At 55.4% G+C, this 25949-nt stretch overlaps 2 protein-coding genes across 3 annotated transcripts in view; one reads left to right on the forward strand and one right to left on the reverse strand.

Annotated features, from left to right (window-relative positions):
* LOC139239453 (serine racemase-like) overlaps positions 1–25949 on the reverse strand; it is a 140039-nt gene that overhangs the window by 90593 nt on the left and 23497 nt on the right. The window contains exon 8 of one of the 2 annotated variants that reach the window (XM_070868207.1): positions 24876–25358. The exons of the other annotated variant lie outside the window; for it this stretch is intronic. Coding sequence (XP_070724308.1) covers positions 25329–25358 — 30 coding nt within the window. The 3' untranslated portion in view covers positions 24876–25328. Of the gene's footprint in view, positions 1–24875; positions 25359–25949 lie in introns of those variants that run through there. 2 annotated transcript variants of the gene reach the window in all.
* On the forward strand, positions 296–25318 carry LOC139239306 (solute carrier family 35 member F3-like). Its single transcript, XM_070867976.1, has 8 exons — positions 296–371; positions 3374–3680; positions 11090–11309; positions 14537–14662; positions 16085–16277; positions 17441–17530; positions 24897–25174; positions 25298–25318. Exons 1-8 carry the CDS (start codon positions 296–298, stop codon positions 25316–25318), a joined length of 1311 nt encoding a protein of 436 aa, XP_070724077.1.

The raw sequence follows: 25949 nt of genomic DNA on the forward strand, positions 1-25949 counted from the left end.
CCGAGGGACTGCGTATGATGATGACACAAGCTCTCATCATAAGACCACCCTCTCATCCCAGGGATCAGCCTCCGTTGCACCTCCTCAAGGCAGCTATATCGAGGTCGGCCGACGATGGTTGCAGGTCGCGTTGGGTCACGGTTATGCCCGGCCGGATCACGGCTGCCGGCGTTGCCCTTTTAAGGGTGGCCAGAGCTGGAGGACTAAGCGGTTAGTAGTTGCAATCAGTGCATTCTGACGTGGAGGCTTATCCGTTCGGAGCCCGCAGCGCTGGGGAGGGGGGGATATCGGCAGGATGAAGAAGTACACGTCCAGGGTTGTCCCTCTCACCGCGTGCAACAGTCCCGTGCTGTCGCTGACGCGGGCCGAAGGTAAGGGATCCTCGCATCAGTACGTGGCGCAGTGCGGCGCTCCCTCAGTACTGCCCCTCCGACAGTGCGGCGCTCCCTCAGTACTGCCCCTCCGACAGTGCGGCGCTCCCTCAGTACCGCCCCTCCGACAGTGCGGCGCTCCCTCAGTACTGCCCCTCCGACAGTGCGGCGCTCCCTCAGTACCGCCCCTCCGACAGTGCGGCGCTCCCTCAGTACTACCCCTCCGACAGTGTGGCGCTCCCTCAGTACCGCCCCTCCGACAGTGCGGCACTCCCTCAGTACTGCCCCTCCGACAGTGCGGCGCTCCCTCAGTACTACCCCTCCGACAGTGCGGCGCTCCCTCAGTACTACCCCTCCGACAGTGCAGCACTCCCTCAGTACTGTCCCTCCGACAGTGTGGCACTCCCTCAGTACTGTCCCTCCGACAGTGCTGGGTTCAATGAGTGAGCTCTGTGACAGAGCGATCCTATTAGTCCCACTCCCCCCGGCTCTTGCCTCACAGCTCTGCAAATTTTTCCCTTTTTACTACACATCCAATCTCCTTTCGAAGGTTATTATTGAATCTGCTTCCACCGCCCTTTCAGGCAGCGAGTTCCAGATCGTAATGCGCTGCGTAAAATATTTCCTCTTCATCTCCCCCTGTGGTTCTTCTGCCAATCGCCTTAAATCTGTGTCCTCTGGTTAGCGACCCTTCTGCCAATGGAAACAGTTCCTCCCTATCTACTCGAACGAAACTGCTCATAATTTCGAACACCTCTAGTAAATCTCCCTTAACCTTCTCTGCTCGAAGGAGTACAACCCCAGCTTCTCCAGTCTCTCCCCGTAACTGAAGTCCCTCATCCCTGTCACCACTCAGTCAATCTTCTCTGTACCCTCTCCAAAGTCTTGAAATCCTTCCTAAAATGTGGTGCCCAGACTTGGCCACGATACTTCAACTGAGAACTAAGCTGTGATTAATAAAGTAAACTTGAGGACATCCAAAACCCAGTTGTCCCATGTCCTAACTCGCACCGAGTCCCACTCACCCATCACCCCCTGTGCTCGCTGCCCCTTGTCCTAACTCGCACCCAGTCCCGCTCACCCATCACCCCCTGTGCTCGCTGCCCCGTGTCCTAACTCGCACCGAGTCCCGCTCAACCATCACCCCCTGTGCTCGCTGCCCCGTGTCCTAACTCGCACCGAGTCCCGCTCACCCATCACCCCCTGTGCACCGTGTCCTAACTCGCACCGAGTCCCGCTCACCCATCACCCCCTGTGCTCGCTGCCCTGTGTCCTAACTCGCACCGAGTCCCACTCCCCCATCACCCCCTGTGCTCGCTGCCTCGTGTCCTAACTCGCACCCAGTCCCACTCACCCATCACCCCCTGTGCTCGCTGCCCCGTGTCCTAACTGGCACCGAGACCCACTCACCCATCACCCACTGTGCTCGCTGCCCCGTGTCCTAACTCGCACCCAGTCCCGCTCACCCATCACCCCCTGTGCTCGCTGCCCCGTGTCCTAACTCGCACCGAGTCCCGCTCACCCATCACCCCCTGTGCTCGCTGCACCATGTCCCAACTCGCACCAAGTCCCGCTCACCCATCACCCCCTGTGCTCGCTGCCCCGTGTCCTAACTCGCACCCAGTCCCGCTCACCCATCACCCCCTGTGCTCGCTGCCCCGTGTCCTAACTCGCACCAAGTCCCACTCACCCATCACCCCCTGTGCTCGCTGACCTACATTGGCTCCCGGGTAAGCAATGCCTCGATTTCAAAATTCTCATCCTTGTTTACAAATCTCTCCATGGCCCTCACCCCCTCCCTAGCTCTGTAATCCCCTCCAGCCCCACAAACCCACCCCCTCTCCCCAAGATATTTACGCTCCTCAAATTCTGCCCTCCTGAGCATCCCTGATTATAATCGCTCCACCATTGGTGGCCGTGCCTTCTGTTGCCTGGGCCTGAAGCTCTGGAACTCCCTCCCTAAACCTTCTTCGGCAGCACCTCCCAAACCCGCGACCTCTACCTCCGAGAAGGACAAGGGCAGCAGGTGCATGGGAACACCACCACCTCCACGTTCCCCTCCCAGTCACACACTCACACCATCCCGACTTGGAAATCTATCGGCCGTTCCTTCACCGTCGCTGGGTCACAATCCTGGAACTCCCTCCCTAACAGCACTGTGGGAGCACCTTCACCACACGGACTGCAGCGGTTCAAGAATATAAGAAATAGGAGCAGGAGTCGGCCATTCAATACGATCATGGCTGATCCGATCATGGGCTCAGCTCCACTTCCCTGCCCGCTCCCCATAACCCTTCACTCCCTTATCGCTCAAAGACCTGTCTATCTCCGCCTTAAATATATTCAGTGACCCAGCCTCCACAGCTCTCTGGGGCAGAGAATTCCACAGATTTACAACCCTCTGAGAGAAGGAATTCCTCCTCATCTCAGTCCTAAATGGGCGACCCCTTATCCTGAAACTATGCCCCCCTCGCTCTAGATTCCCGAGCCAGGAAGGTGTCTCACCACCACCATCTCGAGGGAAATTAGGGACGGGCAATAAATGCTAGGGCCTTGCCAGCGACGGCCACATCCTATGAACGAATGCAAAACAAACCTCTCTACCTCTCGTTCCTCCTTCGAGGCTCTCCTTAACATCTGCCTCTTTGACCCAAGCTTTTGGTCATCTGCCGTAAATTTCTACTCGGTGTCAAATTTTTTAATCTCGGTGGCCGTGTCTTCTGTTGCCTGGGCCCCGAGCTCTGGAGCTCCCTCCCTAAACCGCTCCGCCTCTCCCTCCTCCTTCAAGACGCTCCTTAAAACCCACCTCTTGATCACCTGAGCTAATTTCTACTCATGTGGCCCGGTGTCAGAATATTAATGGCATAACACTCCTGTCAAACACGACGTTACAGGCGCTATGTAAGTTGTTGTTATATTGGCTCTCCGCGTTCTTCCCTCCAATCTGTGGACCTGCCACAACTCATCACTGTCTCCTTCCCTTCCTCGCTGCCCGGTCGAAGGCAATGAGCAGACTGCGGGCGTCCCGACGCCGATGGAGGAGGACAGCGAGGATAGCGCGGTGCCCCACCGCCGAGGCTGCCCTCCGCCCGCCCTCGGGAGGCTGGCACGGGGCCTGGCGCTGGCGGCCTGCCTGGCGGCCTCCTGGGCGGGCATGACGCAGCTGGGCAAGGCGGCGCTGCGGGAATTCGAGGCCCCGTTCTTCGCGGCCTGGCACTCGACCAGCTGGAACCTGCTGCTCCTCCCCGCGTACTGCGCCGGCCGCCGGCTGGCCTCGGGCGGGTGGGGCGCCCCGCTGAAGGAGTTCAGGTGAGGCGGGGGCATGGGGGGGGGGGAGTGTGGGGTGCTGGCTCCGGGGGGGGGGGGAGTGTGGGGTGCTGGCTCCGGGGGGGGGGGGGGGGGAGTGTGGGGTGCTGGCTCCGGGGGGGGGGGAAGTGTGGGGTGCTGGCTCCGGGGGGGGGGGGCGGGAGTGTGGGGTGCTGGCTCCGGGGGGGGGGGGGGGGGAGTGTGGGGTGCTGGCTCCGGGGGGGGGGGGGAGTGTGGGGTGCTGGCTCCGGGGGGGGGGCGGGAGTGTGGGGTGCTGGCTCCGGGGGGGGGGGGGAGTGTGGGGTGCTGGCTCCGGGGGGGGGGAGGGGGTGTGGGGTGCTGGCTCCGGGGGGGGGGGGGAGTGTGGGGTGCTGGCTCCGGGGGGGGGGGGAGGGGGTGTGGGGTGCTGGCTCCGGGGGGGGGGAGGGGGTGTGGGGTGCTGGCTCCGGGGGGGGGGGGGAGTGTGGGGTGCTGGCTCCGGGGGGGGTGGGGGAGTGTGGGGTGCTGGCTCCGGGGGGGGGGGGGAGTGTGGGGTGCTGGCTCCGGGGGGGGGAGGGGGTGTGGGGTGCTGGCTCCGGGGGGGGGGGGGAGTGTGGGGTGCTGGCTCCGGGGGGGGGGGAGGGGGTGTGGGGTGCTGGCTCCGGGGGGGGGGAGTATGGGGTGCTGGCTCCGGGGGGGGGGGGGAGTGTGGGGTGCTGGCTCCGGGGGGGGGGGGGGGAGTGTGGGGTGCTGGCTCCGGGGGGGGAGTGTGGGGTGCTGGCTCCGGGGGGGCGGGGGGCGCCTGCTCTTGGAAGTGGTCTGTGGCGGCGGCAGCGAAAATGGGCAAAAAAAAAAGTGGTTCGTCGCGGGCAAAAGGCCCAATGCTGCGGAGGCTGGAGATCTGGAACTAGAACCAGCGGGAAGGTGGGGCCGGGGGGTATGGCGGGTGGGTGGGGTTGGGGGGTATGATGGGGTTGGGGGATATGATGGGGTTGGGGGAATAGGGTGGGGTTGGGGGATATGATGGGGGTTGGGGGATAGGGTGGGGTTGGGGGATATGATGGGGGTTGGGGGATAGGGTGGGGTTGGGGGATATGATGGGGTTGGGGGATATGATAGGTGTTGGGGTTGGGGGATAGGGTGGGGTTGGGGGATATGATGGGGGTTGGGGGATAGGGTGGGTTTGGGGGATATGATGGGTGTTGGGATTGGGGAATAGAGTGGGGTTGGGGGATAGGGTGGGGTTGGGGGATAGGGTGGGGTTGGGGGATATGATGGGTGTTGGGGGATAGGGTGGGGTTGGGGGATATGATGGGTGTTGGGGTTGGGGGATATGATGGGTGTTGGGGTTGGGGGAATATGATGGGAGTTGGGGGATAGGGTGGGGTTGGGGGATATGATGGGTGTTGGGGTTGGGGGATAGGGTGGGGTTGGGGGATATGATGGGTGTTGGGGTTGGGGGATAGGGTGGGGTTGGGGGATATGATGGGGGTTTGGGGAATAGGGTGGTGTTGGGGGATAGAGTGGAGTTGGGGGATATGATGGGTGTTGGGGTTGGGGGATAGGGTGGGGTTGGGGGATAGGGTGGGGTTGGGGGATAGGGTTGGGTTGGGGGATAGGGTTGGGTTGGGGGATAGGGTGGTGTTGGGGGATAGGGTGGCTGTTGGGGTTGGGGGATAGGGTGGGGTTGGGGGATATGATGGCTGTTGGGGTTGAGGGATAGGGTGGGGTTGGGGGATAGGGTGGGGTTGGGGGATAGGGTGGTGTTGGGGAATAGGGTGGGGTTGGGGGTTATGGTGGGGTTGGGAGGTATGGTGGGTTGGGGGATATGATGGCTGTTGGGGTTGGGGATAGGGTGGGGTTGGGGGATGTGATGGGTTGGGGGATGTGATGGGTTGGGGGATAGGGTGGGTTGGGGGATAGGGTGGGGTTGGGGGGTATGGTGGGTTGGGGGATAGGGTGGGGTTGGGGGGTATGGTGGGTTGGGGGATATGGTGGGTTGGGGGGTGGGGTTGGGGGGTATGGTGGGGTGGGTGGGGTTGAGAGGTATGGTGGGTTGGGGGATAGGGTGGGGTTGGGGATAGGGTGGGGTTGGGGGGTATGGTGGGGTGGGTGGGGTTGGGAGGTATGGTGGGTTGGGGATATGATGGGGTGGGTGGGGTTGGGGATAGGGTGGGGTTGGGGGATATGGTGGGTTGGGGGATAGGGTGGGGTTGGGGGATATGGTGGGTTGGGGGATAGGGTGGGGTTGGGGGTATGGTGGTGTGGGTGGGGTTGGGAGGTATGGTGGGTTGGGGATATGATGGGGTTGGGGGATATGGTGGGTTGGGGGATAGGGTGGGGTTGGGGGATAGGGTGGGGTTGGGGGATATGGTGGGTTGGGGGATAGGGTGGGGTTGGGGGATATGGTGGGTTGGGGATAGGGTGGGGTTGGGGGATAGGGTGGTGTTGGGGAATAGGGTGGGGTTGGGGGTTATGGTGGGGTTGGGAGGTATGGTGGGTTGGGGGATATGATGGCTGTTGGGGTTGGGGATAGGGTGGGGTTGGGGGATGTGATGGGTTGGGGGATAGGGTGGGTTGGGGGATATGGTGGGTTGGGGGATATGGTGGGTTGGGGGATAGGGTGGGGTTGGGGGGTATGGTGGGTTGGGGGATATGGTGGGTTGGGGGATAGGGTGGGGTTGGGGGGTATGGTGGGGTGGGTGGAGTTGAGAGGTATGGTGGGTTGGGGGATAGGGTGGGGTTGGGGATAGGGTGGGGTTGGGGGGTATGGTGGGGTGGGTGGGGTTGGGAGGTATGGTGGGTTGGGGATATGATGGGGTGGGTGGGGTTGGGGATAGGGTGGGGTTGGGGGATAGGGTGGGGTTGGGGGATATGGTGGGTTGGGGGATAGGGTGGGGTTGGGGGATATGGTGGGTTGGGGGATAGGGTGGGGTTGGGGGTATGGTGGTGTGGGTGGGGTTGGGAGGTATGGTGGGTTGGGGATATGATGGGGTTGGGGGATATGGTGGGTTGGGGGATAGGGTGGGGTTGGGGGATATGGTGGGTTGGGGGATAGGGTGGGGTTGGGGGATAGGGTGGGGTTGGGGATATGGTGGGTTGGGGGTATGGTGTGGTTGGGGGATATGGTGGGTTGGGGGATAGGGTGGGGTTGGGGGATATGGTGGGTTGGGGGATAGGGTGGGGTTGGGGGATATGGTGGGTTGGGGGATAGGGTGGGGTTGGGGGATATGGTGGGTTGGGGGATAGGGTGGGATTGGGGGGTATGGTGGGTTGGGGGATAGGGTGGGGTTGGTGGATATGGTGGGTTGGGGGATAGGGTGGGGTTGGGGGATATGGTGGGTTGGGGGATAGGGTGGGGTTGGGGGATATGGTGGGTTGGGGGATAGGGTGGGGTTGGGGGGTATGGTGGGTTGGGGGATAGGGTGGGGTTGGGGGGTATGGTGGGTTGGGGGTATGGTGGGGTTGGGAGGTATGGTGGGGTTGGGAGGTATGGTGGGTTGGGGATATGATGGGGTTGGGGGATATGGTGGGTTGGGAGGTATGGTGGGGTTGAAAGGTATGGTGGGTTGGGGATATGATGGGGTTGGGGGATATGGTGGGTTGGGGGATAGGGTGGGGTTGGGGGATATGGTGGGTTGGGGGATAGGGTGGGGTTGGGGGATATGGTGGGTTGGGGGATAGGGTGGGGTTGGGGGTATGGTGGGTTGGTGGTTAGGGTGGGATTGGGGGTATGGTGGGGTGGGTGGGGTTGGGAGGTATGGTGGGTTGGGAGGTATGGTGGGTTGGGGGATAGGGTGGGGTTGGGGGATATGGTGGGTTGGGGGATAGGGTGGGGTTGGGGGGTATGGTGGGTTGGGGGATAGGGTGGGGTTGGGGGGTATGGTGGGTTGGGGGATAGGGTGGGGTTGGGGGATAGGGTGGGGTTGGGGGGTATGGTGGGTTGGGGATAGGGTGGGGTTGGGGCGTATGGTGGGTTGGGGGATAGGGTGGGGTTGGAGGTTATGGTGGGTTGGGGGATAGGGTGGGGTTGGGGGATAGGGTGGGGTTGGGGGATAGGGTGGGGTTGGGGGTATGGTGGGGTGGGTGGGGTTGGGGGGTATGGTGGGTTGGGAATAGGGTGGGGTTTGGAGGTATGGTGGGTTGGGGATAGGGTGGGGTTGGGGGGTATGGTGGGGTTGGGGATAGGGTGGGGTTGGGGGATAGGTTGGGGTTGGGGGATAGGGTGGGGTTGGGGGATAGGGTGGGGTGGGTGGGGTTGGGAGGTATGGTGGGTTGGCGATATGATGGTGTGGGTGGTGTGGAGCTGGGTGTCACTAACCCCCCCCACCACGGTGAGAGAGAAGCTCCCTCAGACTAGCTGCCTCAGGTGGGCCCCACCCGCCCACCTGCAACCCCGGTAGAGCAGGTCGAACTTTAATTCCATTTGCAAAATCCTCTTACGGAAAGCTCACTAAGTCTGCAAATCGCATTATTGACGGCCGATGGTGTAAGCCCAGATCGGACAGGCTGTAAAGTGAGTGGTCCCTGAGATTATGGAGCACTCCCAGTGATGCAGTGTCCATACACCTCACCCGCCCCATGCACCCCAACACGACTGTCCCATTGGGAGGCCATTCCGTCTTTGGCCACTCTTGACACTATATTTTTTAACGAAACAGCGCTCCCAGTCCGGGGCTAAGTGTACCACGTGTTCATATCGGGCTCAATACTGGGGATCGCTTCCCTCACACGCACATAACCAAATACTGAATGAGGGGTATGTCAGCCTGCTCACTGCGCAGGCATACATTTCAACGTGTTGTGTAAATTCAGTTTGACACAAGAAATAGGAGCAGGAGTCGGCCATTCGGCCCCTCGAGCCTGCTCCGCCATTCAATAAAATCATGGCTGATCTGATCTTGGCCTCAACTCCATTTCCCCGCCCACTCCCATAACCCTCGACTCCCTTATCGTTCAAAAATCTGTCTATCTCCACCTTAAATATATCCAATGACCCAGCCTCCACAGCTCTCTGGGGCAGAGAATTCCAAAGATTCACCAGAAGAAATTCCTCCTCATCTCTGTTTTAAATGGGCGGCCCCTTATTCTGAGACTATGCCCTCTAGTTCTAGTCTCCCCCCCCACCCCCTCGAGGGGAAACAGCCTCTCTGCATCTAACCTGTCGAGCCCCCTCAGAATCTTATACGTTTCAGTAAGATCACCTCTCATTCTTCTCAACTCCAATGAGCCCAAGGCCCAACCTGCTCAACCTTTCTTTGTAAGTCAACCCCTTCATCTATTGAATCAACCGAGTGAACCTTCTCTGAACTGCCTCCAATGCAAGTATATCCCTCCTTAAATACGGAGACCAAAATTGTACGGTGTATCCCAGGGTGTGGCCTCACCAATACCCTGTACAGTTGTAGCATGTGGCTTCGCTGGCAAGGCCACCATTTGTTACCCATCCCTAGCTGCCCAGTGCTTGACGCAACTTGTTCAGACACTTCTGACGGCAGTTATGAGTCAATCCGTTTGGTGTGGGGGACGGGAGTCACTTATCAGCAGGTTTCCTTCCCTAAAGGGATATTACGGTCACATTTTGCTGATACATTATTTCCCGATTATCTTTGCAAACGGAATTCAAAGAAAGACTTGCATTTCGGAGAGGAATTTTCCCAGATTTTTTCCCCCCCCAATTGGCCTGGGTTTTTATCTGTTTTTTGCCTCTCCCAGGAGATCCCATGGCTCCGGTTGGGGTGGAGTGTAGAATGTTTCAGTGTAAGGGGTGTCGCAGTTGTGTGGGGCGGACTGGTTGGGCCGGGTGCTCCTTACTTGTCCGCCATTGTTCATGGGTTTATATGTAACCTTCAGAGTTGCTGACCGAGGGCCGTGCGGCTCTGTGTCGGCCGGCACGGACACGATGGGCCGGAATGGCCTCCTTCTGCCCTGTAAATTTCTATGTTTCTATAGCGTCTTTCACGACCACCGGATGTCCCAAAGCGCTTTACAGCCAATGAAGTACTTTTGGAGTGTGGGCACTGTTGCAATGTGGGAAACGCGGCAGCCAATTTGCGCACAGCAAGCTCCCACACCCAGCGATGTGATTGTGACCAGATCATTTGTTTGAGTGATTCTGACAAAGGGATAAATATTGGCCCCAGGACACCGAGGAGAATTCCCTTCTCTTCTTCCAATATTTATCCCTTAGTCAACATAACACAAAAAAAACAGATGATCTGGGTCATTATCACATTGCTGTTTGCGGGAGCTTGCTGTGCGCAAATTGGCTGCCGCGTTTCCCACATTGCAACAGTGCCCACACTCCAAAAGTACTTCATTGGCTGTAAAGCACTTTGAGACGTCCAGTGGTCGTGAAAGGCGCTATATAAATGTACTTGAGCTGTTGTGACCCTAGTCCCATTTATTGTAACTCCAGAGTGAGGCACAAGCATGGTGGGCAGCCTTTTATACTGGGCCCTGCACACCTATGCAGGTGATTCTCAGGTCTCCCACCGCAGTGCCCTCTGGTGGCACAGCTTATGCCCCTGACAACGTTGACCATTTCCCATATCTCGGGAGCCTCCTATCAACAAGAGCAGGCATCGACGACGAGATCCAACACCGCCTCCAGTGCGCCAGTGCAGCCTTCAGCCGCCTGAGGAAGAGTGTTTGAAGACCAGTCCCTCAAAACTGTCACCAAGCTCATGGTCTACAGGGCTGTAGTGATACCCGCCCTCCTGTATGGCTCAGAAACATGGACCATGTACAGTAGACACCTCAAGTCGCTGGAGAAATACCACAGACGATATCTCCGCAAGATCCTACAAATCTGGGAGGACAGATGCACCAACGTTAGTGTCCTCGACCAGGCCAACACCCCTAGCAGTGAAGCACTGACCACACTCGATCAGCTCCGCTGGGCGGGCCACATTGTTCGCATGCCAGACACAAGACTCCCAAAGCAAGCGCTCTACTCGGAACCCCTTCGGGGCAAATGAGCCAAAGGCGGGCAGAGGAAACGTTACAAGGGACCACCCTCAAAGCCTCCCTGATAAAGTGCAACATCCCCACCGACACCTGGGAGTCCCTGGCCAAAGACCAGTCCGCCCTAAGTTACATCTGGGAGGGCGCTGAGCACCTCGAGTCTCGTCGCCGAGAGCGTGCAGAAACCAAGCGCAGGCAGCGGAAGGAGCGTGCGGCAAACCAGTCCCACCCTCCCCTTCCCTCAACCACTGTCTGTCCCACCCTGACAGGGACTGTGGTTCCCGTATTGGACTGTTCAGCCACCTAAGAACTCATGCTAAGAGTGGAAGCAAGTCTCCCTCGATTCCGAGGGCCTGCCTCTGATGATGATGATGGGTGCCCATGGTGGGATTTGATCTGAGGATTCCTAGTCCATGGACATAACCACGACACCATGGTAACTGAGCCTCATTGCTTTCTGTCCGCAGTGAATGCAGCGGTTTCCTGAGCGAGTGTGGCTTCTCCCTCAGCAGTCTCCTGAAGAAGACGGCCCCTTTCTGCATCCTCTGGACGCTGACGACCTACCTGTACTTAATGGCGCTGAGGTACATCAGCACCACAGACGCCTCTGCTCTCTTCTGCTGCAACAAAGCTTTTGTCTTCCTCCTCTCCTGGATTGTGCTGAAGGACAGGTTTATGGGAGTCCGGGTAAGGTGCCCGTTCCTGTGATAACGACCGTGGTGCAGTAGGTAGCAGCTTAGCCTCGGGGACAGAGGGTCGTGGGTTCGAGTCCCACTCCAGGGACTGGAGCGCAGAAATCTAGGCTGGTACTCCCGGCAGTACTGAGGGAGCACCGCACTGTCGAAGGTGCCGTCTTTCGGATGAGACGTTAAACTGAGGCCCCGTCTGCTCTCTCAGGTGGATGTAAAAGATACACCTGAGAGGGTTTAGTGCTTCATCCCAAAGACGGCACCTCCGACAGTGCGGCGCTCCCTCAGTACTGCCCCTCCGACAGTGCAGTGCTCCCTCAGTACTGCCCCTCCGACAGTGCGTCACTCCCTCAGTACTGCCCCTCCGACAGTGCGTCACTCCCTCAGTACTGCCCCTCCGACAGTGCAGTGCTCCCTCAGTACCGCCCCTCCGACAGTGCGTCACTCCCTTAGTACTGCTCCACCGACAGTGCGTCACTCCCTCAGTACTGCCCCTCCGACAGTGCAGCGCTCCCTCAGTACTGCCCCTCCGACAGTGCGGCTCTCCCTCAGTACTGCCCCTCCGACAGTGCGGCGCTCCCTCAGTACTGCCCCTCCGACAGTGCGGCGCTCCCTCAGTACTGCCCCTCCGACAGTGCGGCGCTCCCTCAGTACTGCCCCTCCGACAGTGCGGCGCTCCCTCAGTACTGCCCCTCCGACAGTGCGGCACTCCCTCAGTACTGCCCCTCCGACAGTGCGGCGCTCCCTCAGTACTGCCCCTCCGACAGTGCAGTGCTCCCTCAGTACCGCCCCTCCGACAGTGCGTCACTCCCTCAGTACTGCTCCTCCGACAGTGCGGCGCTCCCTCAGTACTGCCCCTCCGACAGTGTGGTGCTCCCTCAGTACTGCTCCTCCGACAGTGCGGCACTGCCCTCCGACAGTGCGTCACTCCCTCAGTACTGCCCCTCCGACAGTGCAGCGCTCCCTCAGTACTGCCCCTCCGACAGTGCGGCTCTCCCTCAGTACTGCCCCTCCGACAGTGCGGCGCTCCCTCAGTACTGCCCCTCCGACAGTGCGGTGCTCCCTCAGTACTGCCCCTCCGACAGTGCGGCACTCCCTCAGTACTGCCCCTCCGACAGTGCGGCGCTCCCTCAGTACTGCCCCTCCGACAGTGTGGCGCTCCCTCAGTACTGCCCCTCCGACAGTGCGGCGCTCCCTCAGTACTGCCCCTCCGACAGTGCGGTGCTCTCTCAGTACCAGCACTCCGACAGTGCGGCGCTTCCTCAGTACCGCCCCTCCGACAGTGCGGCGCTCCCTCAATACTGGCACTCAAGTCTCTGGAGTGGGTTGAGTAGTCAAGTTATTTCCACATGTGAGATAAACCAAAATTAGTGGTTGTAAAATATCAGTCACTGATAAACCCAATGGGGAATTCAGGAGAAACCTCTTTACCCAAAGAGGGGTGAGAATGGGGAACTCGCTGCCACAGGGAGGGGTTGAGGTGAATAGTATCGATGTATTTAAGGGGAAGCTGGATAAACACATGAGGGAGAAAGGAATAGAGAGATATGGTGATGGGATGAGATGGAGGTGTGGGAGGGGACTGGTATGGAGCATAAACCCCGGCACGGAGCGATGGGGCCCGATGGCCTCAATCTGTGCCACTTCAGTAACTTCCAAAAGGGAACTGAATAAATACAACAACAACTTGTATTTATATAGCGCCTTTAACATCGTGAAACATCCCAAGGCTCTTCACAGGAGTATTATGCGATAAAAATTTGACAACGAGCAGCATAAGGAGAAATTAGGACAGGTGACCAAAAGCTGGGTCAGAGAGGTCGGTTTTAAGGAGCATCTTGAAGGAGGAGAGAGAGGCGGAGAGGTTTAGGGAGGGAGTTCCAGAGCTTGGGGCCCAGGCAACAGAAGGCACGGCCACCGATAGTGGAGCGATTATAATCAGGGATGCTCAGGAGGGCAGAGTTAGAGCAGCGCAGACATCTCGGGGGGTTGTGGGGCTGGAGGAGATTACAGAGCTAGGGAGGGGCGAGGGCCATGGAGGGATTTGTAAACAAGGATGAGAATTTTGAAATCAAGGTGTTGCTTAACCGGGGGCCAATGTAGGTCAGCGAGCACAGGGGATGATGGGTGAGCGGGACTCGGTGTGAGTTAGGACACGGGGCAGCGAGCACAGGGGGTGATGGGTGAGCGGGACTGGGTGCGAGTTAGGACACGGGGCAGCGAGCACAGGGGTGGTGGGTGAGTGGGACTGGGTGCGAGTTAGGACACGGGGCAGCGAGCACAGGGGGTGATGGGTGAGCGGGACTGGGTGCGAGTTAGGACACGGGGTCAGCGAGCACAGGGGTGATGGGTGAGCGGGACTGGGTGCGAGTTAGGACACGGGGCAGCGAGCACAGGGGTGATGGGTGAGTGGGACTCGGTGCGAGTTAGGACACGGGGTCAGCGAGCACAGGGGGTGATGGGTGAGCGGGATTGGTGCGAGTTAGGACACGGGGTCAGCGAGCACAGGGGGTGATGGGTGAGCGGGACTCGGTGCGAGTTAGGACACGGGGCAGTGAGCACAGGGGGTGATGGGTGAGCGGGACTCAGTGCGAGTTAGGACACGGGGCAGCGAGCACAGGGGGTGATGGGTGAGCGGGACTCGGTGCGAGTTAGGACACGGGGTCAGCGAGCACAGGGGGTGATGGGTGAGCGGGACTCGGTGCGAGTTAGGACACGGGGTCAGCGAGCACAGGGGTTGATGGGTGAGCGGGACTCGGTGCGAGTTAGGACACGGGGGCAGCGAGCACAGGGGGTGATGGGTGAGCGGGACTCGGTGCGAGTTAGGACACGGGGTCAGCGAGCACAGGGGGCGATGGGTGAGCGGGACTCGGTGCGAGTTAGGACACGGGGCAGCGAGCACAGGGGGTGATGGGTGAGCGGGGCTCGGTGCGAGTTAGGACACGGGGCAGCGAGCACAGGGGGTGATGGGTGAGCGGGATTGGTGCAAGTTAGGACACTTCAAAAGGAAACATTAGCAGAGTTTTGGGTGAAGAGTAGGGGGGAGGGGGACCAATTGGACTGATCTTTCAAAGAGCGGGCACAGGCACTACGGGCAGAATGGCCTCCTCCTGTGCGACAGAGGTGATTCTATGAGGACGAACTGCTTTCGTTTGCTCTGCCTCCTTGTCGCATCTTGATCCGGGAGGGCCAATCACTGTCTTGTTTCTCCTCCGCCCTGTGCAGATCGTGGCCGCCATCTTGTCCATCACCGGCATCGTGATGATCGCCTATGCGGACGGCTTCCGCCGCGATTCCATCGTGGGCGTGGCTCTGGTCGTCGGCTCCGCCTCCGGCTCTGCCCTCTACAAGGTGAGGCCCTGCCGACTGCTTTACAGGCTTGCGTTTATATAGCGCCTGTCACTGCCAATGAAGTACTCCGCCCCACCTCCCCCCGCCGATGTTGCAATGTGGGAAACGCGGCAGCCAAATTGCGCACAGCAAGCTCCCACAAACAGCAATGTGATCATCACCCAGATCGTCTGTTGGTTGACGGAGCAATGTTGGTCCGCAGGACAGCGGGGAGAACTCCCCCTAATCTTCTTCCAATCGTGGCCGGGTGAGCTTTTACATCCACCTGAGAGGGCAGACGGGGCCTCACCCATAACATGGCCCCTCCGACAGTGCGGCGCTCCCTCAGTACTGCCCCTCCGACAGTGCGGCGCTCCCTCAGTACTGCCCCTCCGACAGTGCGGCGCTCCCTCAGTACTGCCCCTCCGGCAGTGCGGCGCTCCCTCAGTAATGCCCCTCCGACAGTGCAGCGCTCCCTCAGTACTGCCCCTCCGACAGTGCGGCGCTCCCTCAGCACTGCCCCTCCGACAGTGCACCGCTCCCTCAGCACCGCCCCTCCGACAGTGCGGCGCTCCCTCAGTACTGCCCCTTCGACAGTGCGGTGCTCCCTCAGTACTGCCCATCCGACAGTGCGACTCTCCCTCAGTACTGCCCCTCCGACAGTGCGGTGCTCCCTCAGTACTGCCGCTCCGACAGTGCGGCACTCCCTCAGTACTGCCCCTCTGACAGTGCAGCGCTCCCTCAGCACCGCCCCTCCGACAGTGCGACTCTCCCTCAGTACTGCCCCTCCGACAGTGCGGCGCTCCCTCAGTACTGCCCCTCCGACAGTGCAGCGCTCCCTCAGTACTGCCCCTCCGACAGTGCGGCATTCCCTCTGTACTGCCCCTCCGACAGTGCGGCGCTCCCTCAGTACTACCCCTCCGACAGTGCGGCGCTCCCTCAGTACTGCACAGGGACCGTCTGCCTGGATTGCGGATTGACATCTCTGGAGTGGGACTCGAATCCACAACCTTTTGACTCAGAGTGAAGAGTCCAGAGTCCTTCCCAATGAGCCATAGCTGGCACTTGTCTGATCTGACTCTGTCTGCTTCAGAGTCAGGTCCACTCAGCCAGGGAGCGACATGGGTGGTGGGTTGCGGACAGGGGAGGAGGGGATGAGGGGGTTAGAATTAGCCTCAGTACCCATGGAGGCAAGACTGGTAAATGGAGTTGAGGTGCAGTTCAGCCATGATCTTATTGAATAGCGGAGCAGGCTCGAGGGGCCGAATGGCCTGCTCCTGGGTCCAAGAGCAGCCAATCGGGACGAGGCACTGGAGCGGCCATTTTGTCAATGGGAGACTATCGCAGCAAGGACGGAACGACACGATGGGAGGAGATTGGATCTAGTCCGGCCTGAGCTAACGCACTGTGTGTCTATCTCTCTCTCTCCCCCTCGGCCCACAGGTCCTGTTTAAGCACCTGCTCGGCAGTGTGAGGTTCGGAGAGGCAGTGCTCTTCCTCAGCGCGCTGGGGGCCTTCAACCTCCTGCTCCTCAGCTGGGTCTCGGTCGTCCTGTACATCACCAGGGTGGAGCACTGGCCCTCCGCCCGCGACGTGCCCTGGGATCAACTGTGCGGACTGGCTGCTCTCCTGCTCGGTACGTGCGCGCCCCACACCCCGGCCACTGGACGCCCTCCCTGACCCCGCCTTTCCTTCTGCCGCCCGGTGTGGGGTCAAATCATCCGGCATCCATCCGGGAGGGTAGAACCAAAACGTGCCCTTTGACGGGACAGTGTAGAGGGAGCTTTACTCTGTATCTAACCCCCTGTACCTGCCCTGGGAGTGTTTGATGGGACAGTGTAGAGGGAGCTTTACTCTGTATCTAACCCCATGCTGTACCTGCCCTGGGAGTGTTTGATGGGACAGTGTAGAGGGAGCTTGACTCTGTATCTAACCCCCTGTACCTGCCCTGGGAGTGTTTGATGGGACAGTGTAGAGGGAGCTTTACTCTGTATCTAACCCCCTGTACCTGCCCTGGGAGTGTTTGATGGGACAGTGTAGAGGGAGCTTGACTCTGTATCTAACCCCCTGTACCTGCCCTGGGAGTGTTTGATGGGACAGTGTAGAGGGAGCTTTACTCTGTATCTAACCCCATGCTGTACCTGCCCTGGGAGTGTTTGATGGGACAGTGTAGAGGGAGCTTTACTCTGTATCTAATCCCGTGCTGTACCTGCCCCGGGAGTGTTTGATGGGACAGTGTGGCAGGAGCTTTACTCTGTATCTAACCCCGTGCTGTACCTGCCCCGGGAGTGTTTGATGGGACAGTGTAGAGGGAGCTTTACTCTGTATCTAACCCCCTGTACCTGCTCTGGGAGTGTTTGATGGGACAGTGTGGCAGGAGCTTTACTCTGTATCTAACCCCCTGTACCTGCCCTGGGAGTGTGTGATGGGACAGTGTAGAGGGAGCTTTACTCTGTATCTAACCCCCTGTACCTGCCCTGGGAGTGTTTGATGGGACAGTGTAGAGGGAGCTTTACTCTGTATCTAACCCCGTGCTGTACCTGCCCCGGGAGTGTTTGATGGGACAGTGTGGCAGGAGCTTTACTCTGTATCTAACCCCGTGCTGTACCTGCCCCGGGAGTGTTTGATGGGACAGTGTGGCAGGAGCTTTACTCTGTATCTAACCCCGTGCTGTACCTGCCCTGGGAGTGTTTGATGGGACAGTGTAGAGGGGTCCCGGGTTGATAATGCAGGCTGTGATTTGATTGGGTGAATCGGTGTCTGTACTGATCCAGGATTTCCGGCTCTTTCCTCTTCCAGTGTTCAACGTCCTCGTCAACTGTGGAGTTGCTGTAACCTCCCCCACCCTGGTGTCTCTGGGAGTTTTCCTGAGCGTACCTGTGAACGCTGGTGAGGCTATCCTCAATCTCCCTCATAGTGCCACTCGGGTCGAGTGAAGTATCGGTTATTAGTTTGGCATACAACTGATCAGTGACTCCTGTTTGAGGGAGAGGGGAGAATCAGAACATAAGAATTAGGATCAGGAGTAGGCCATCTAGCCCCTCGAGCCTGCTCCGCCATTCAACAAGATCATGGCTGATCTGGCCGTGGACTCAGCTCCACTTACCCGCCCGCAACCCGTAACCCTTAATTCCCTTATTGGTTCAAAATCTATCTATCTGTGACTTGAATACATTCAATGAGCTCGCCTCAACTGTTTCCTTGGGCAGAGAATTCCACAGATTCACAACCCTCTGGGAGAAGAAATTCCTTCTCAACTCGGTTTTAAATTGGCTCCCCCGTATTTTGAGGCTGTGCCCCCTAGTTCTAGTCTCCCCGACCAGTGGAAACAACCTCTCTGCCTCTATCTTGTCTATCCCTTTCATTATTTTAAATGTTTCTATAAGATCACCCCTCATCCTTCTGAACTCCGAGTAAAGACTCAGTCTACTCAATCTATCATCATAAGGTAACCCCCTCATCTCCGGAATCAGCCTAGTGAATCATCTCTGTACCCCCTCCAAAGCCAGTATATCCTTCCTTAAGTAAGGTGACCAAAACTGCACGCAGTACTCCAGGTGCGGCCTCACCAATACCCTATACAGTTGCAGCAGGACCTCCCTGCTTTTGTACTCCATCCCTCTCGCAATGAAGGCCAACATTCCATTCGCCTTCCTGATTACCTGCTGCACCTGCAAACTAACTTTTTGGGATTCATGCACAAGGACCCCCAGGTCCCTCTGCACCGCAGCATGTTGTAATTTCTCCCCATTTAAATAATATTCCCTTTTACTGTGTTTTTTTTCCAAGGTGGATGACCTCACGTTTTCCGACATTGTATTCCATCTGCCAAACCTTAGCCCATTCGCTTAACCTATCTAAATCTCTTTGCAGCCTCTCTGTGTCCTCTACACAACCCGCTTTCCCACTAATCTTTGTGTCATCTGCAAATTTTGTTACACTACACTCTGTCCCCTCTTCCAGGTCATCTATGTATATTGTAAACAGTTGTGGTCCCAGCACCGATCCCTGTGGCACACCACTAACCACCGATTTCCAACCCGAAAAGGACCCATTTATCCCGACTCTCTGCTTTCTGTTAGCCAGCCAATTCTCGATCCATGCTAATACATTTCCTCTGACTCCGCGTACCTTTATCTTCTGCAGTAACCTTTTGTGTGGCACCTTATCGAATGCCTTTTGGAAATCTAAATACACCACATCCATCGGTACACCTCTATCCACCATGTTCGTTATATCCTCAAAGAATTCCAGTAAATTAGATAAACATGATTTCCCCTTCATGAATCCATGTTGCGTCTGCTTGATTGCACTATTCCTATCTAGATGTCCCGCTATTTCTTCCTTAATGATAGCTTCAAGCATTTACCCCACTACAGATGTTAAACTAACCGGCCTATAGTTACCTGCCTTTTGTCTGCCCCCTTTTTTAAACAGAGGCGTTACATTAGCTGCTTTCCAATCCGCTGGTACCTCCCCAGAGTCCAGAGAATTTTGGTAGATTATAACTAATGCATCTGCTATAACTTCCGCCATCTCTTTTAATAACCTGGGATGCATTTCATCAGGATCAGGGGACTTGTCTACCTTGAGTCCCATTAGCCTGTCCAGCACTACCCCACTAGAGATAGTGATTGTCTCAAGGTCCTCCCTTCCCACATTCCCGTGACCAGCAATTTTTGGCATGGTTTTTGTGTCTTCCACTGTGAAGACCGAAGCAAAATAATTGTTTAAGGTCTCAGCCATTTCCACATTTCCCATTATTAAATCCCCCTTTTCATCTTCTAAGGGACCAACATTTACTTTAGTCACACTTTTCCGTTTTATATATCGGTAAAAGCTTTTTTTGAGGATGTTTCCAATAAAGTGGACAAAGGAGTACCAGTTGATGTGGTATATTTGGACTTTCAGAAGGCTTTCGACAAGGTCCCACACAGGAGATTAATGTGCAAAATTAAAGCACATGGGATTGGGGGTAGTGTGCTGACGTGGATTGAGAACTGGTTGTCAGACAGGAAGCAAAGAGTAGGAGTAAATGGGTACTTTTCGGAATGGCAGGCAGTGACTAGTGGGGTACCGCAGGGTTCTGTGCTGGGGCCCCAGCTGTTTACATTATACATTAATGATTTAGACGAAGGGATTAAATGTAGTATCTCCAAATTTGCGGATGACACTAAGTTGGGTGGCAGTGTGAGCTGCGAGGAGGATGCTATGAGGCTACAGAGTGACTTGGATAGGTTAGGTGAGTGGGCAAATGCGTGGCAGATGAAGTATAATGTGGATAAATGTGAGGTTATCCACTTTGGTGGTAAAAACAGAGAGACAGACTATTATCTGAATGGTGACAGATTAGGAAAAGGGAAGGTGCAACGAGACCTGGGTGTCATGGTACATCAGTCATTGAAGGTTGGCATGCAGGTACAGCAGGCGGTTAAGAAAGCAAATGGCATGTTGGCCTTCATAGCGAGGGGATTTGAGTACAGGGGCAGGGAGGTGTTGCTACAGTTGTACAGGGCCTTGGTGAGGCCACACCTGGAGTATTGTGTACAGTTTTGGTCTCCTAACTTGAGGAAGGACATACTTGCTGTTGAGGGAGTGCAGCGAAGATTCACCAGACTGATTCCCGGGATGGTGGGACTGACCTATCAAAAAAGACTGAATCAACTGGGCTTGTATTCACTGGAGTTCAGAAGAGTGAGAGGGGACCTCATAGAAACGTTTAAAATTCTGACGGGTTTGGACAGGTTGGATGCAGGAAGAATGTTCCCAATGTTGGGGAAGTCCAGAACCAGGGGTCACAGTCTAAGGATAAGGGGTAAGCCATTTAGGACCGAGATAAGGAGAAACTTCTTCACCCAGAGAGTGGTGAACCTGTGGAATTCTCTACCACAGGAAGTAGTTGAGGCCAATTCACTAAATATATTCAAAAGGGAGTTAGATGAAGTCCTTAGTACTCGGGGGATCAAGGGGTATGGCGTGAAAGCAGGAAGTGGGTACTGAAGTTTCATGTTCAGCCATGAACTCGTTGAATGGCGGTGCAGGCTAGAAGGGCTGAATGGCCTGCTCCTGCACCTATTTTCTATGTTTCTATGTTTCTATTATCTGTTTTTATGTTTTGTGCAAGTTTACTTTCGTAATCTATCTTTCCTTTCTTTATTGCTTTCTTAGTCATTCTTTGCTGTCGTTTAAAATTTTCCCAATCTGCTCGTTTCCCACTAACCTTGGCCACCTTATACGCATTGTTTTTTAATTTGATACTCTCCTTTATTTCCTTGGTTATCCACGGCTGGTTATCCCTTCTCTTACTGCCCTTCTTTTTCACTGGAATATATTTTTGTTGAGCACTATGAAAGAGCTCCTTAAAAGTCCTCCACTGTTCCTCAATTGTGCCACCGTTTAGTCTGTGTTTACAGTCTACTTTAGCCAACTCTGCCCTCATCCCACTGTAGTCCCCTTTGTTTAAGCATAGTACGCTCGTTTGAGACACTACTTCCTCACCCTCAATCTGTATTACAAATTCAAACATACTGTGATCACTCATTCCTAAAGGATCTTTTACTCGGAGATCGTTTATTATTCCTGTCTCATTACACAGGACCAGATCTAAGATCGCTTGCTCCCTTGTAGGTTCTGTAACATACTGTTCTAAGAAACAATCCCGTATGCATTCTATGAATTCCTCCTCAAGGCTACCCCGTGCGATTTGATTTGACCAATCGATATGTAGGTTAAAATCCCCCATGATTACTGCCGTTCCTTTTTCACATGCCTCCATTATTCCCTTGATTATTGCCCGCCCCACCGTGAAGTTATTATTTGGGGGCCTATAAACTACACGCACCAGTGACTTTTTACCCTTACTATCTCTAATCTCCACCCACAATGATTCAATATTTTGTTCATTAGAGCCAATATCATTTCTCACAACTGCCCTGATATCTTCCTTTATTAATAGAGCTACCCCACCTCCTTTCCCTTCTTGTCTATCTTTCCGAATCGTCAGATACCCCTGTATGTTTAATTCCCAGTCTTGGCCACCCTGCAACCATGTTTCTGTAATGGCCACCAAATCATACCCATTTGTAATGATTTGTGCCGTCAACTCATTTACTTTATTTCGAATGCTGCGTGCGTTTAGGTAGAGTGTTTTAATACTAGTTTTTAAACCATGATTTTTAGTTTTGACCCCTCCTGCAGCCCCTTTATATTCACACATATTGTCCCTTCCTATCACCTTGTGGTTTACACTTACCCCAGTGCTACTCTGCTCTGTTGCCTTCTGCCTTTTGCATTCTTTCTTGGGGTCCTGTTCATCTGAGCTCTCACCCACTCTAACTAGCTCAGAGCCCTCTCCTGGGTTCCGAATACTCCTCGCATTGAGGCATCGAGCTTTCAGGCGTGCCTTTTTATTACACTTTGACCCTTTAGGATTTTGCCGTACAGTGGCCCTTTTTGTTTTTTGCCTTGGGTTTCTCTGCCCTCCACTTTTACTCATCTCCTTTCTGTCTTTTGCTTTTGTCTCCATTTTGTTTCCCTCTGTCTCCCTGCATTGGTTCCCATCCTCCTGCCATATTAGTTGAACTCCTCCCCAACAGCACTAGCAAACACTCCCCCTAGGACATTGGTTCCGGTCCTGCCCAGGTGCAGACCGTCCGGTTTGTACTGGTCCCACCTCCCCCAGAACCGGTTCCAATGCCCCAGGAATTTGAATCCCTCCCTGCTGCACCACTGCTCAAGCCACGTATTCATCTGTGCTATCCTGCGATTCCTACTCTGACTAGCTCGTGGCACTGGTAGCAATCCCGAGATTATTACTTTTGAGGTCCTATATTTTAATTTAGTTCCTAGCTCCTTAAATTCGTCTCGTAGGATCTCATCCCTTTTTTTTATCTATATCGTTGGTACCAATGCGCACCACGACAACTGGCTGTTCACCCTCCCTTTTCAGAATGTCCTGCACCCGCTCCGAGACAGGGTTCCCGCTCCCGATCACTGCCCAGTGACCCCCTGGGTTAGGGAGAGGGGAGAATCAGCCAGGGTTCCTGCTCCCAATCACTGCCCAGTGACCCCCTGGGTTAGGGAGAGGGGAGAATCAGCCAGGGTTCCTGCTCTCGATCACTGCCCAGTGACCCCCTGGGTTTGGGAGAGGGGAGAATCAGCCAGGGTTCCTGCTCCCGATCACTGCCCAGTGACCCCCTGGGTTAGGGAGAGGGGAGAATCAGCCAGGGTTCCTGCTCCCGATCACTGCCCAGTGACCCCTGGGTTAGGGAGAGGGGAGAATCAGCCAGGGTTCCTGCTCCCGATCACTGCCCAGTGACCCCCTGGGTTAGGGAGAGGGGAGAATCAGCCAGGGTTCCTGCTCCCGATCACTGCCCTGTGACCCCCTGGGTTAGGGAGAGGGGAGAATCAGCCAGGATTCCTGCTCCCGATCACTGCCCAGTGACCCCTGGGTTAGGGAGAGGGGAGAATCAGCCAGGGTTCCTGCTCCCGATCACTGCCCAGTGACCCCCTGGGTTAGGGAGAGAGGGGAGAATCAGCCAGGGTTCCTGCTCCCGATCACTGCCCAGTGACCCCTGGGTTAGGGAGAGGGGAGAATCAGCCAGGGTTCCTTCTCCTGACTTACTGGTGGAGACACAACAAAAAGTCTATTTTGCAGCAAACGAGGTCTATTTAAACAGCACACAATACCAAACAGTCTACAGTGTCTATTTAAACAGCGCACAATGCGAAACAGTCTACAGTGTCTATTTAAACAGCGCACAATACCAAACAGTCTACAGTGTCTATTTAAACAGCACACAATACCAAACAGTCCACAGTGTCTATTTAAACAGCACACAATACCAAACAGTCCACAGTGTCTATTTAAACAGCGCACAATACCAAACAGTCTACAGTGTCTATTTAAACAGCACACAATACCAAACAGTCTACAGTGTCTATTTAAACAGCACACAATACCAAACAGTCCACAGTGTCTATTTAAACAGCGCACAATACCAAACAGTCTACAGTGTCTATTTAAACAGCACACAATACCAAACAGTCTACAGTGTCTATTTAAACAGCACACAATACCAAACAGTCTACAGTGTCTATTTAAACAGCACACAATACCAAACAGTCCACAGTGTCTATTTAAACAGCGCACAATACCAAACAGTCTACAGTGTCTATTTAAACAGCACACAATACCAAACAGTCTACAGTGTCTATTTAAACAGCACACAATACCAAACAGTCCACAGTGTCTATTTAAACAGCGCACAATACCAAACAGTCTACAGTGTCTATTTAAACAGCACACAATACCAAACAGTCTACAGTGTCTATTTAAACAGCACACAATACCAAACAGTCCACAGTGTCTATTTAAACAGCGCACAATACCAAACAGTCCACAGTGTCTATTTAAACAGCGCACAATACCAAACAGTCTACAGTGTCTATTTAAACAGCACACAATACCAAACAGTCTACAGTGTCTATTTAAACAGCACACAATACCAAACAGTCCACAGTGTCTATTTAAACAGCGCACAATACCAAACAGTCTACAGTGTCTATTTAAACAGCACACAATACCAAACAGTCTAGTGTCTATTTAAACAGCACACAATACCAAACAGTCCACAGTGTCTATTTAAACAGCGCACAATACCAAACAGTCTACAGTGTCTATTTAAACAGCACACAATACCAAACAGTCTACAGTGTCTATTTAAACAGCACACAATACCAAACAGTCTACAGTGTCTATTTAAACAGCACACAATACTAAACAGTCCACAGTGTCTATTTAAACAGCGCACAATGCGAAACAGTCTACAGTGTCTATTTAAACAGCGCACAATACCAAACAGTCTACAGTGTCTATTTAAACAGCGCACAATACCAAACAGTCTACAGTGTCTATTTAGAAAGAGTCTCTACGAACTACAGCAAGCATAACTCATGACTGAAACGACAGCAAAATCTTCTGATAACAGCAAAATGCAGTGATTGGAGGTTACACGATACAAAATCGCGCGCGTAAGATTAATCGCAGTCACTTACAGCGGTGGGGTGCAGTGTGTTCTCTGGACGGGGGCGGGGGGGGGGGGGGGGGAATTAGCTGGTGGACAAGTCGGGCCGAACAGGCGGTTCCTATGCTGTTGAAAAACAAAGACGACGCAATTCTACGACGTTCGTTCAACTGATGTCTCTCTCTCTCTCTCTCTCTCCCGTTCCCTCCCCCCCCCCCCCCCCCCCACAGTCACCGACGTTTACCGCGGGGCGGAGCCGGGCCTCGGCGACGTGAGGCTGGCCGCGCTGTTCATCCTCGGCCTCGCCTTCCTGCTGCTGTTGCTGCCGGAGGAGTGGGACTCCGTCGGCCTGGGGCTGCTGGCCAGGCTCAGGGGGGGCGCGGCGAAGGAGGAGCCGGGGTCGGAGGTCGCCGAGGGGGGCGGGCCGCCGGCGGGGGGGGGCCGGGCCAGGGCGGGCGACTCGGCCTCAGACGCTCGGGGGCGAGGGATTTCCCCGCAGTGTAAGGAGGTGGGGGGGGAGGGGGGGGTCCTCGTTCGCGATAATGGGGCGGACACACCCTCCCCATTGCGGGTTCCAGGCGTGACATTTCTGGCAGAATGCATGTGTTCCAAATTGGCATTTCTTTAACAGAAACCTTTGGTGCAAAATTAACTTTTTTCTGTCAATCTTTCAGTAGAAAACGCCCTGCATCCTTCAAATTAAGGAAGAATTGAAAGAATTAATTTATAAGGACTGGTTCCATCAACTTGTATTCAATAAGAACAGAAGAAATAGGAGCAGGAGTCGGCCATTTAGCCCCTCACGCCTGCTCCGCCATTCAATAAGATCATAGCTGATCTTCTACCTCAACTCCACTTTCCCACCTGTACTCTGTATCTAACCCCGTGCTGTACCTGCCCTGGGAGTGTTTGATGGGACAGTGTAGAGGGAGCTTTACTCTGTATCTAACCCCCTGTACCTGCCCTGGGAGTGTTTGATGGGACAGTGTAGTGGGAGCTTTACTCTGTATCTAACCCCGTGCTGTACCTGCCCTGGGAGTGTTTGATGGGACAGTGTAGAGGGAGCTTTACTCTGTATCTAACCCTGTGCTGTACCTGCCCTGGGAGTGTTTGATGGGACAGTGTAGGGGGAGCTTTACTCTGTATCTAACCCCCTGTACCTGCCCTGGGAGTGTTTGATGGGACAGTGTAGAGGGAGTTTTACTCTGTATCTAACCCCGTGTACCTGCCCTGGGAGTGTGTGATGGAACAGTGTAGAGGGAGCTTTACTCTGTATCTAACCC

This window comes from Pristiophorus japonicus, chromosome 27 (assembly GCF_044704955.1).
Source record: "Pristiophorus japonicus isolate sPriJap1 chromosome 27, sPriJap1.hap1, whole genome shotgun sequence".
NCBI classification, from domain to species: Eukaryota; Metazoa; Chordata; class Chondrichthyes; family Pristiophoridae; genus Pristiophorus; species Pristiophorus japonicus.

Bases quoted from the DNA above. Each gene is read 5' to 3' on its own strand.
- LOC139239306 (XM_070867976.1), top strand. From the start codon at position 296: ATGAAGAAGTACACGTCCAGGGTTGTCCCTCTCACCGCGTGCAACAGT. The intron at 3,681-11,089 runs GTGAGGCGGGGG...TTCTGTCCGCAG, and splicing joins GCCCCGCTGAAGGAGTTCAG to TGAATGCAGCGGTTTCCTGA. The intron at 16,278-17,440 runs GTACGTGCGCGC...TTCCTCTTCCAG, and splicing joins ACTGGCTGCTCTCCTGCTCG to TGTTCAACGTCCTCGTCAAC.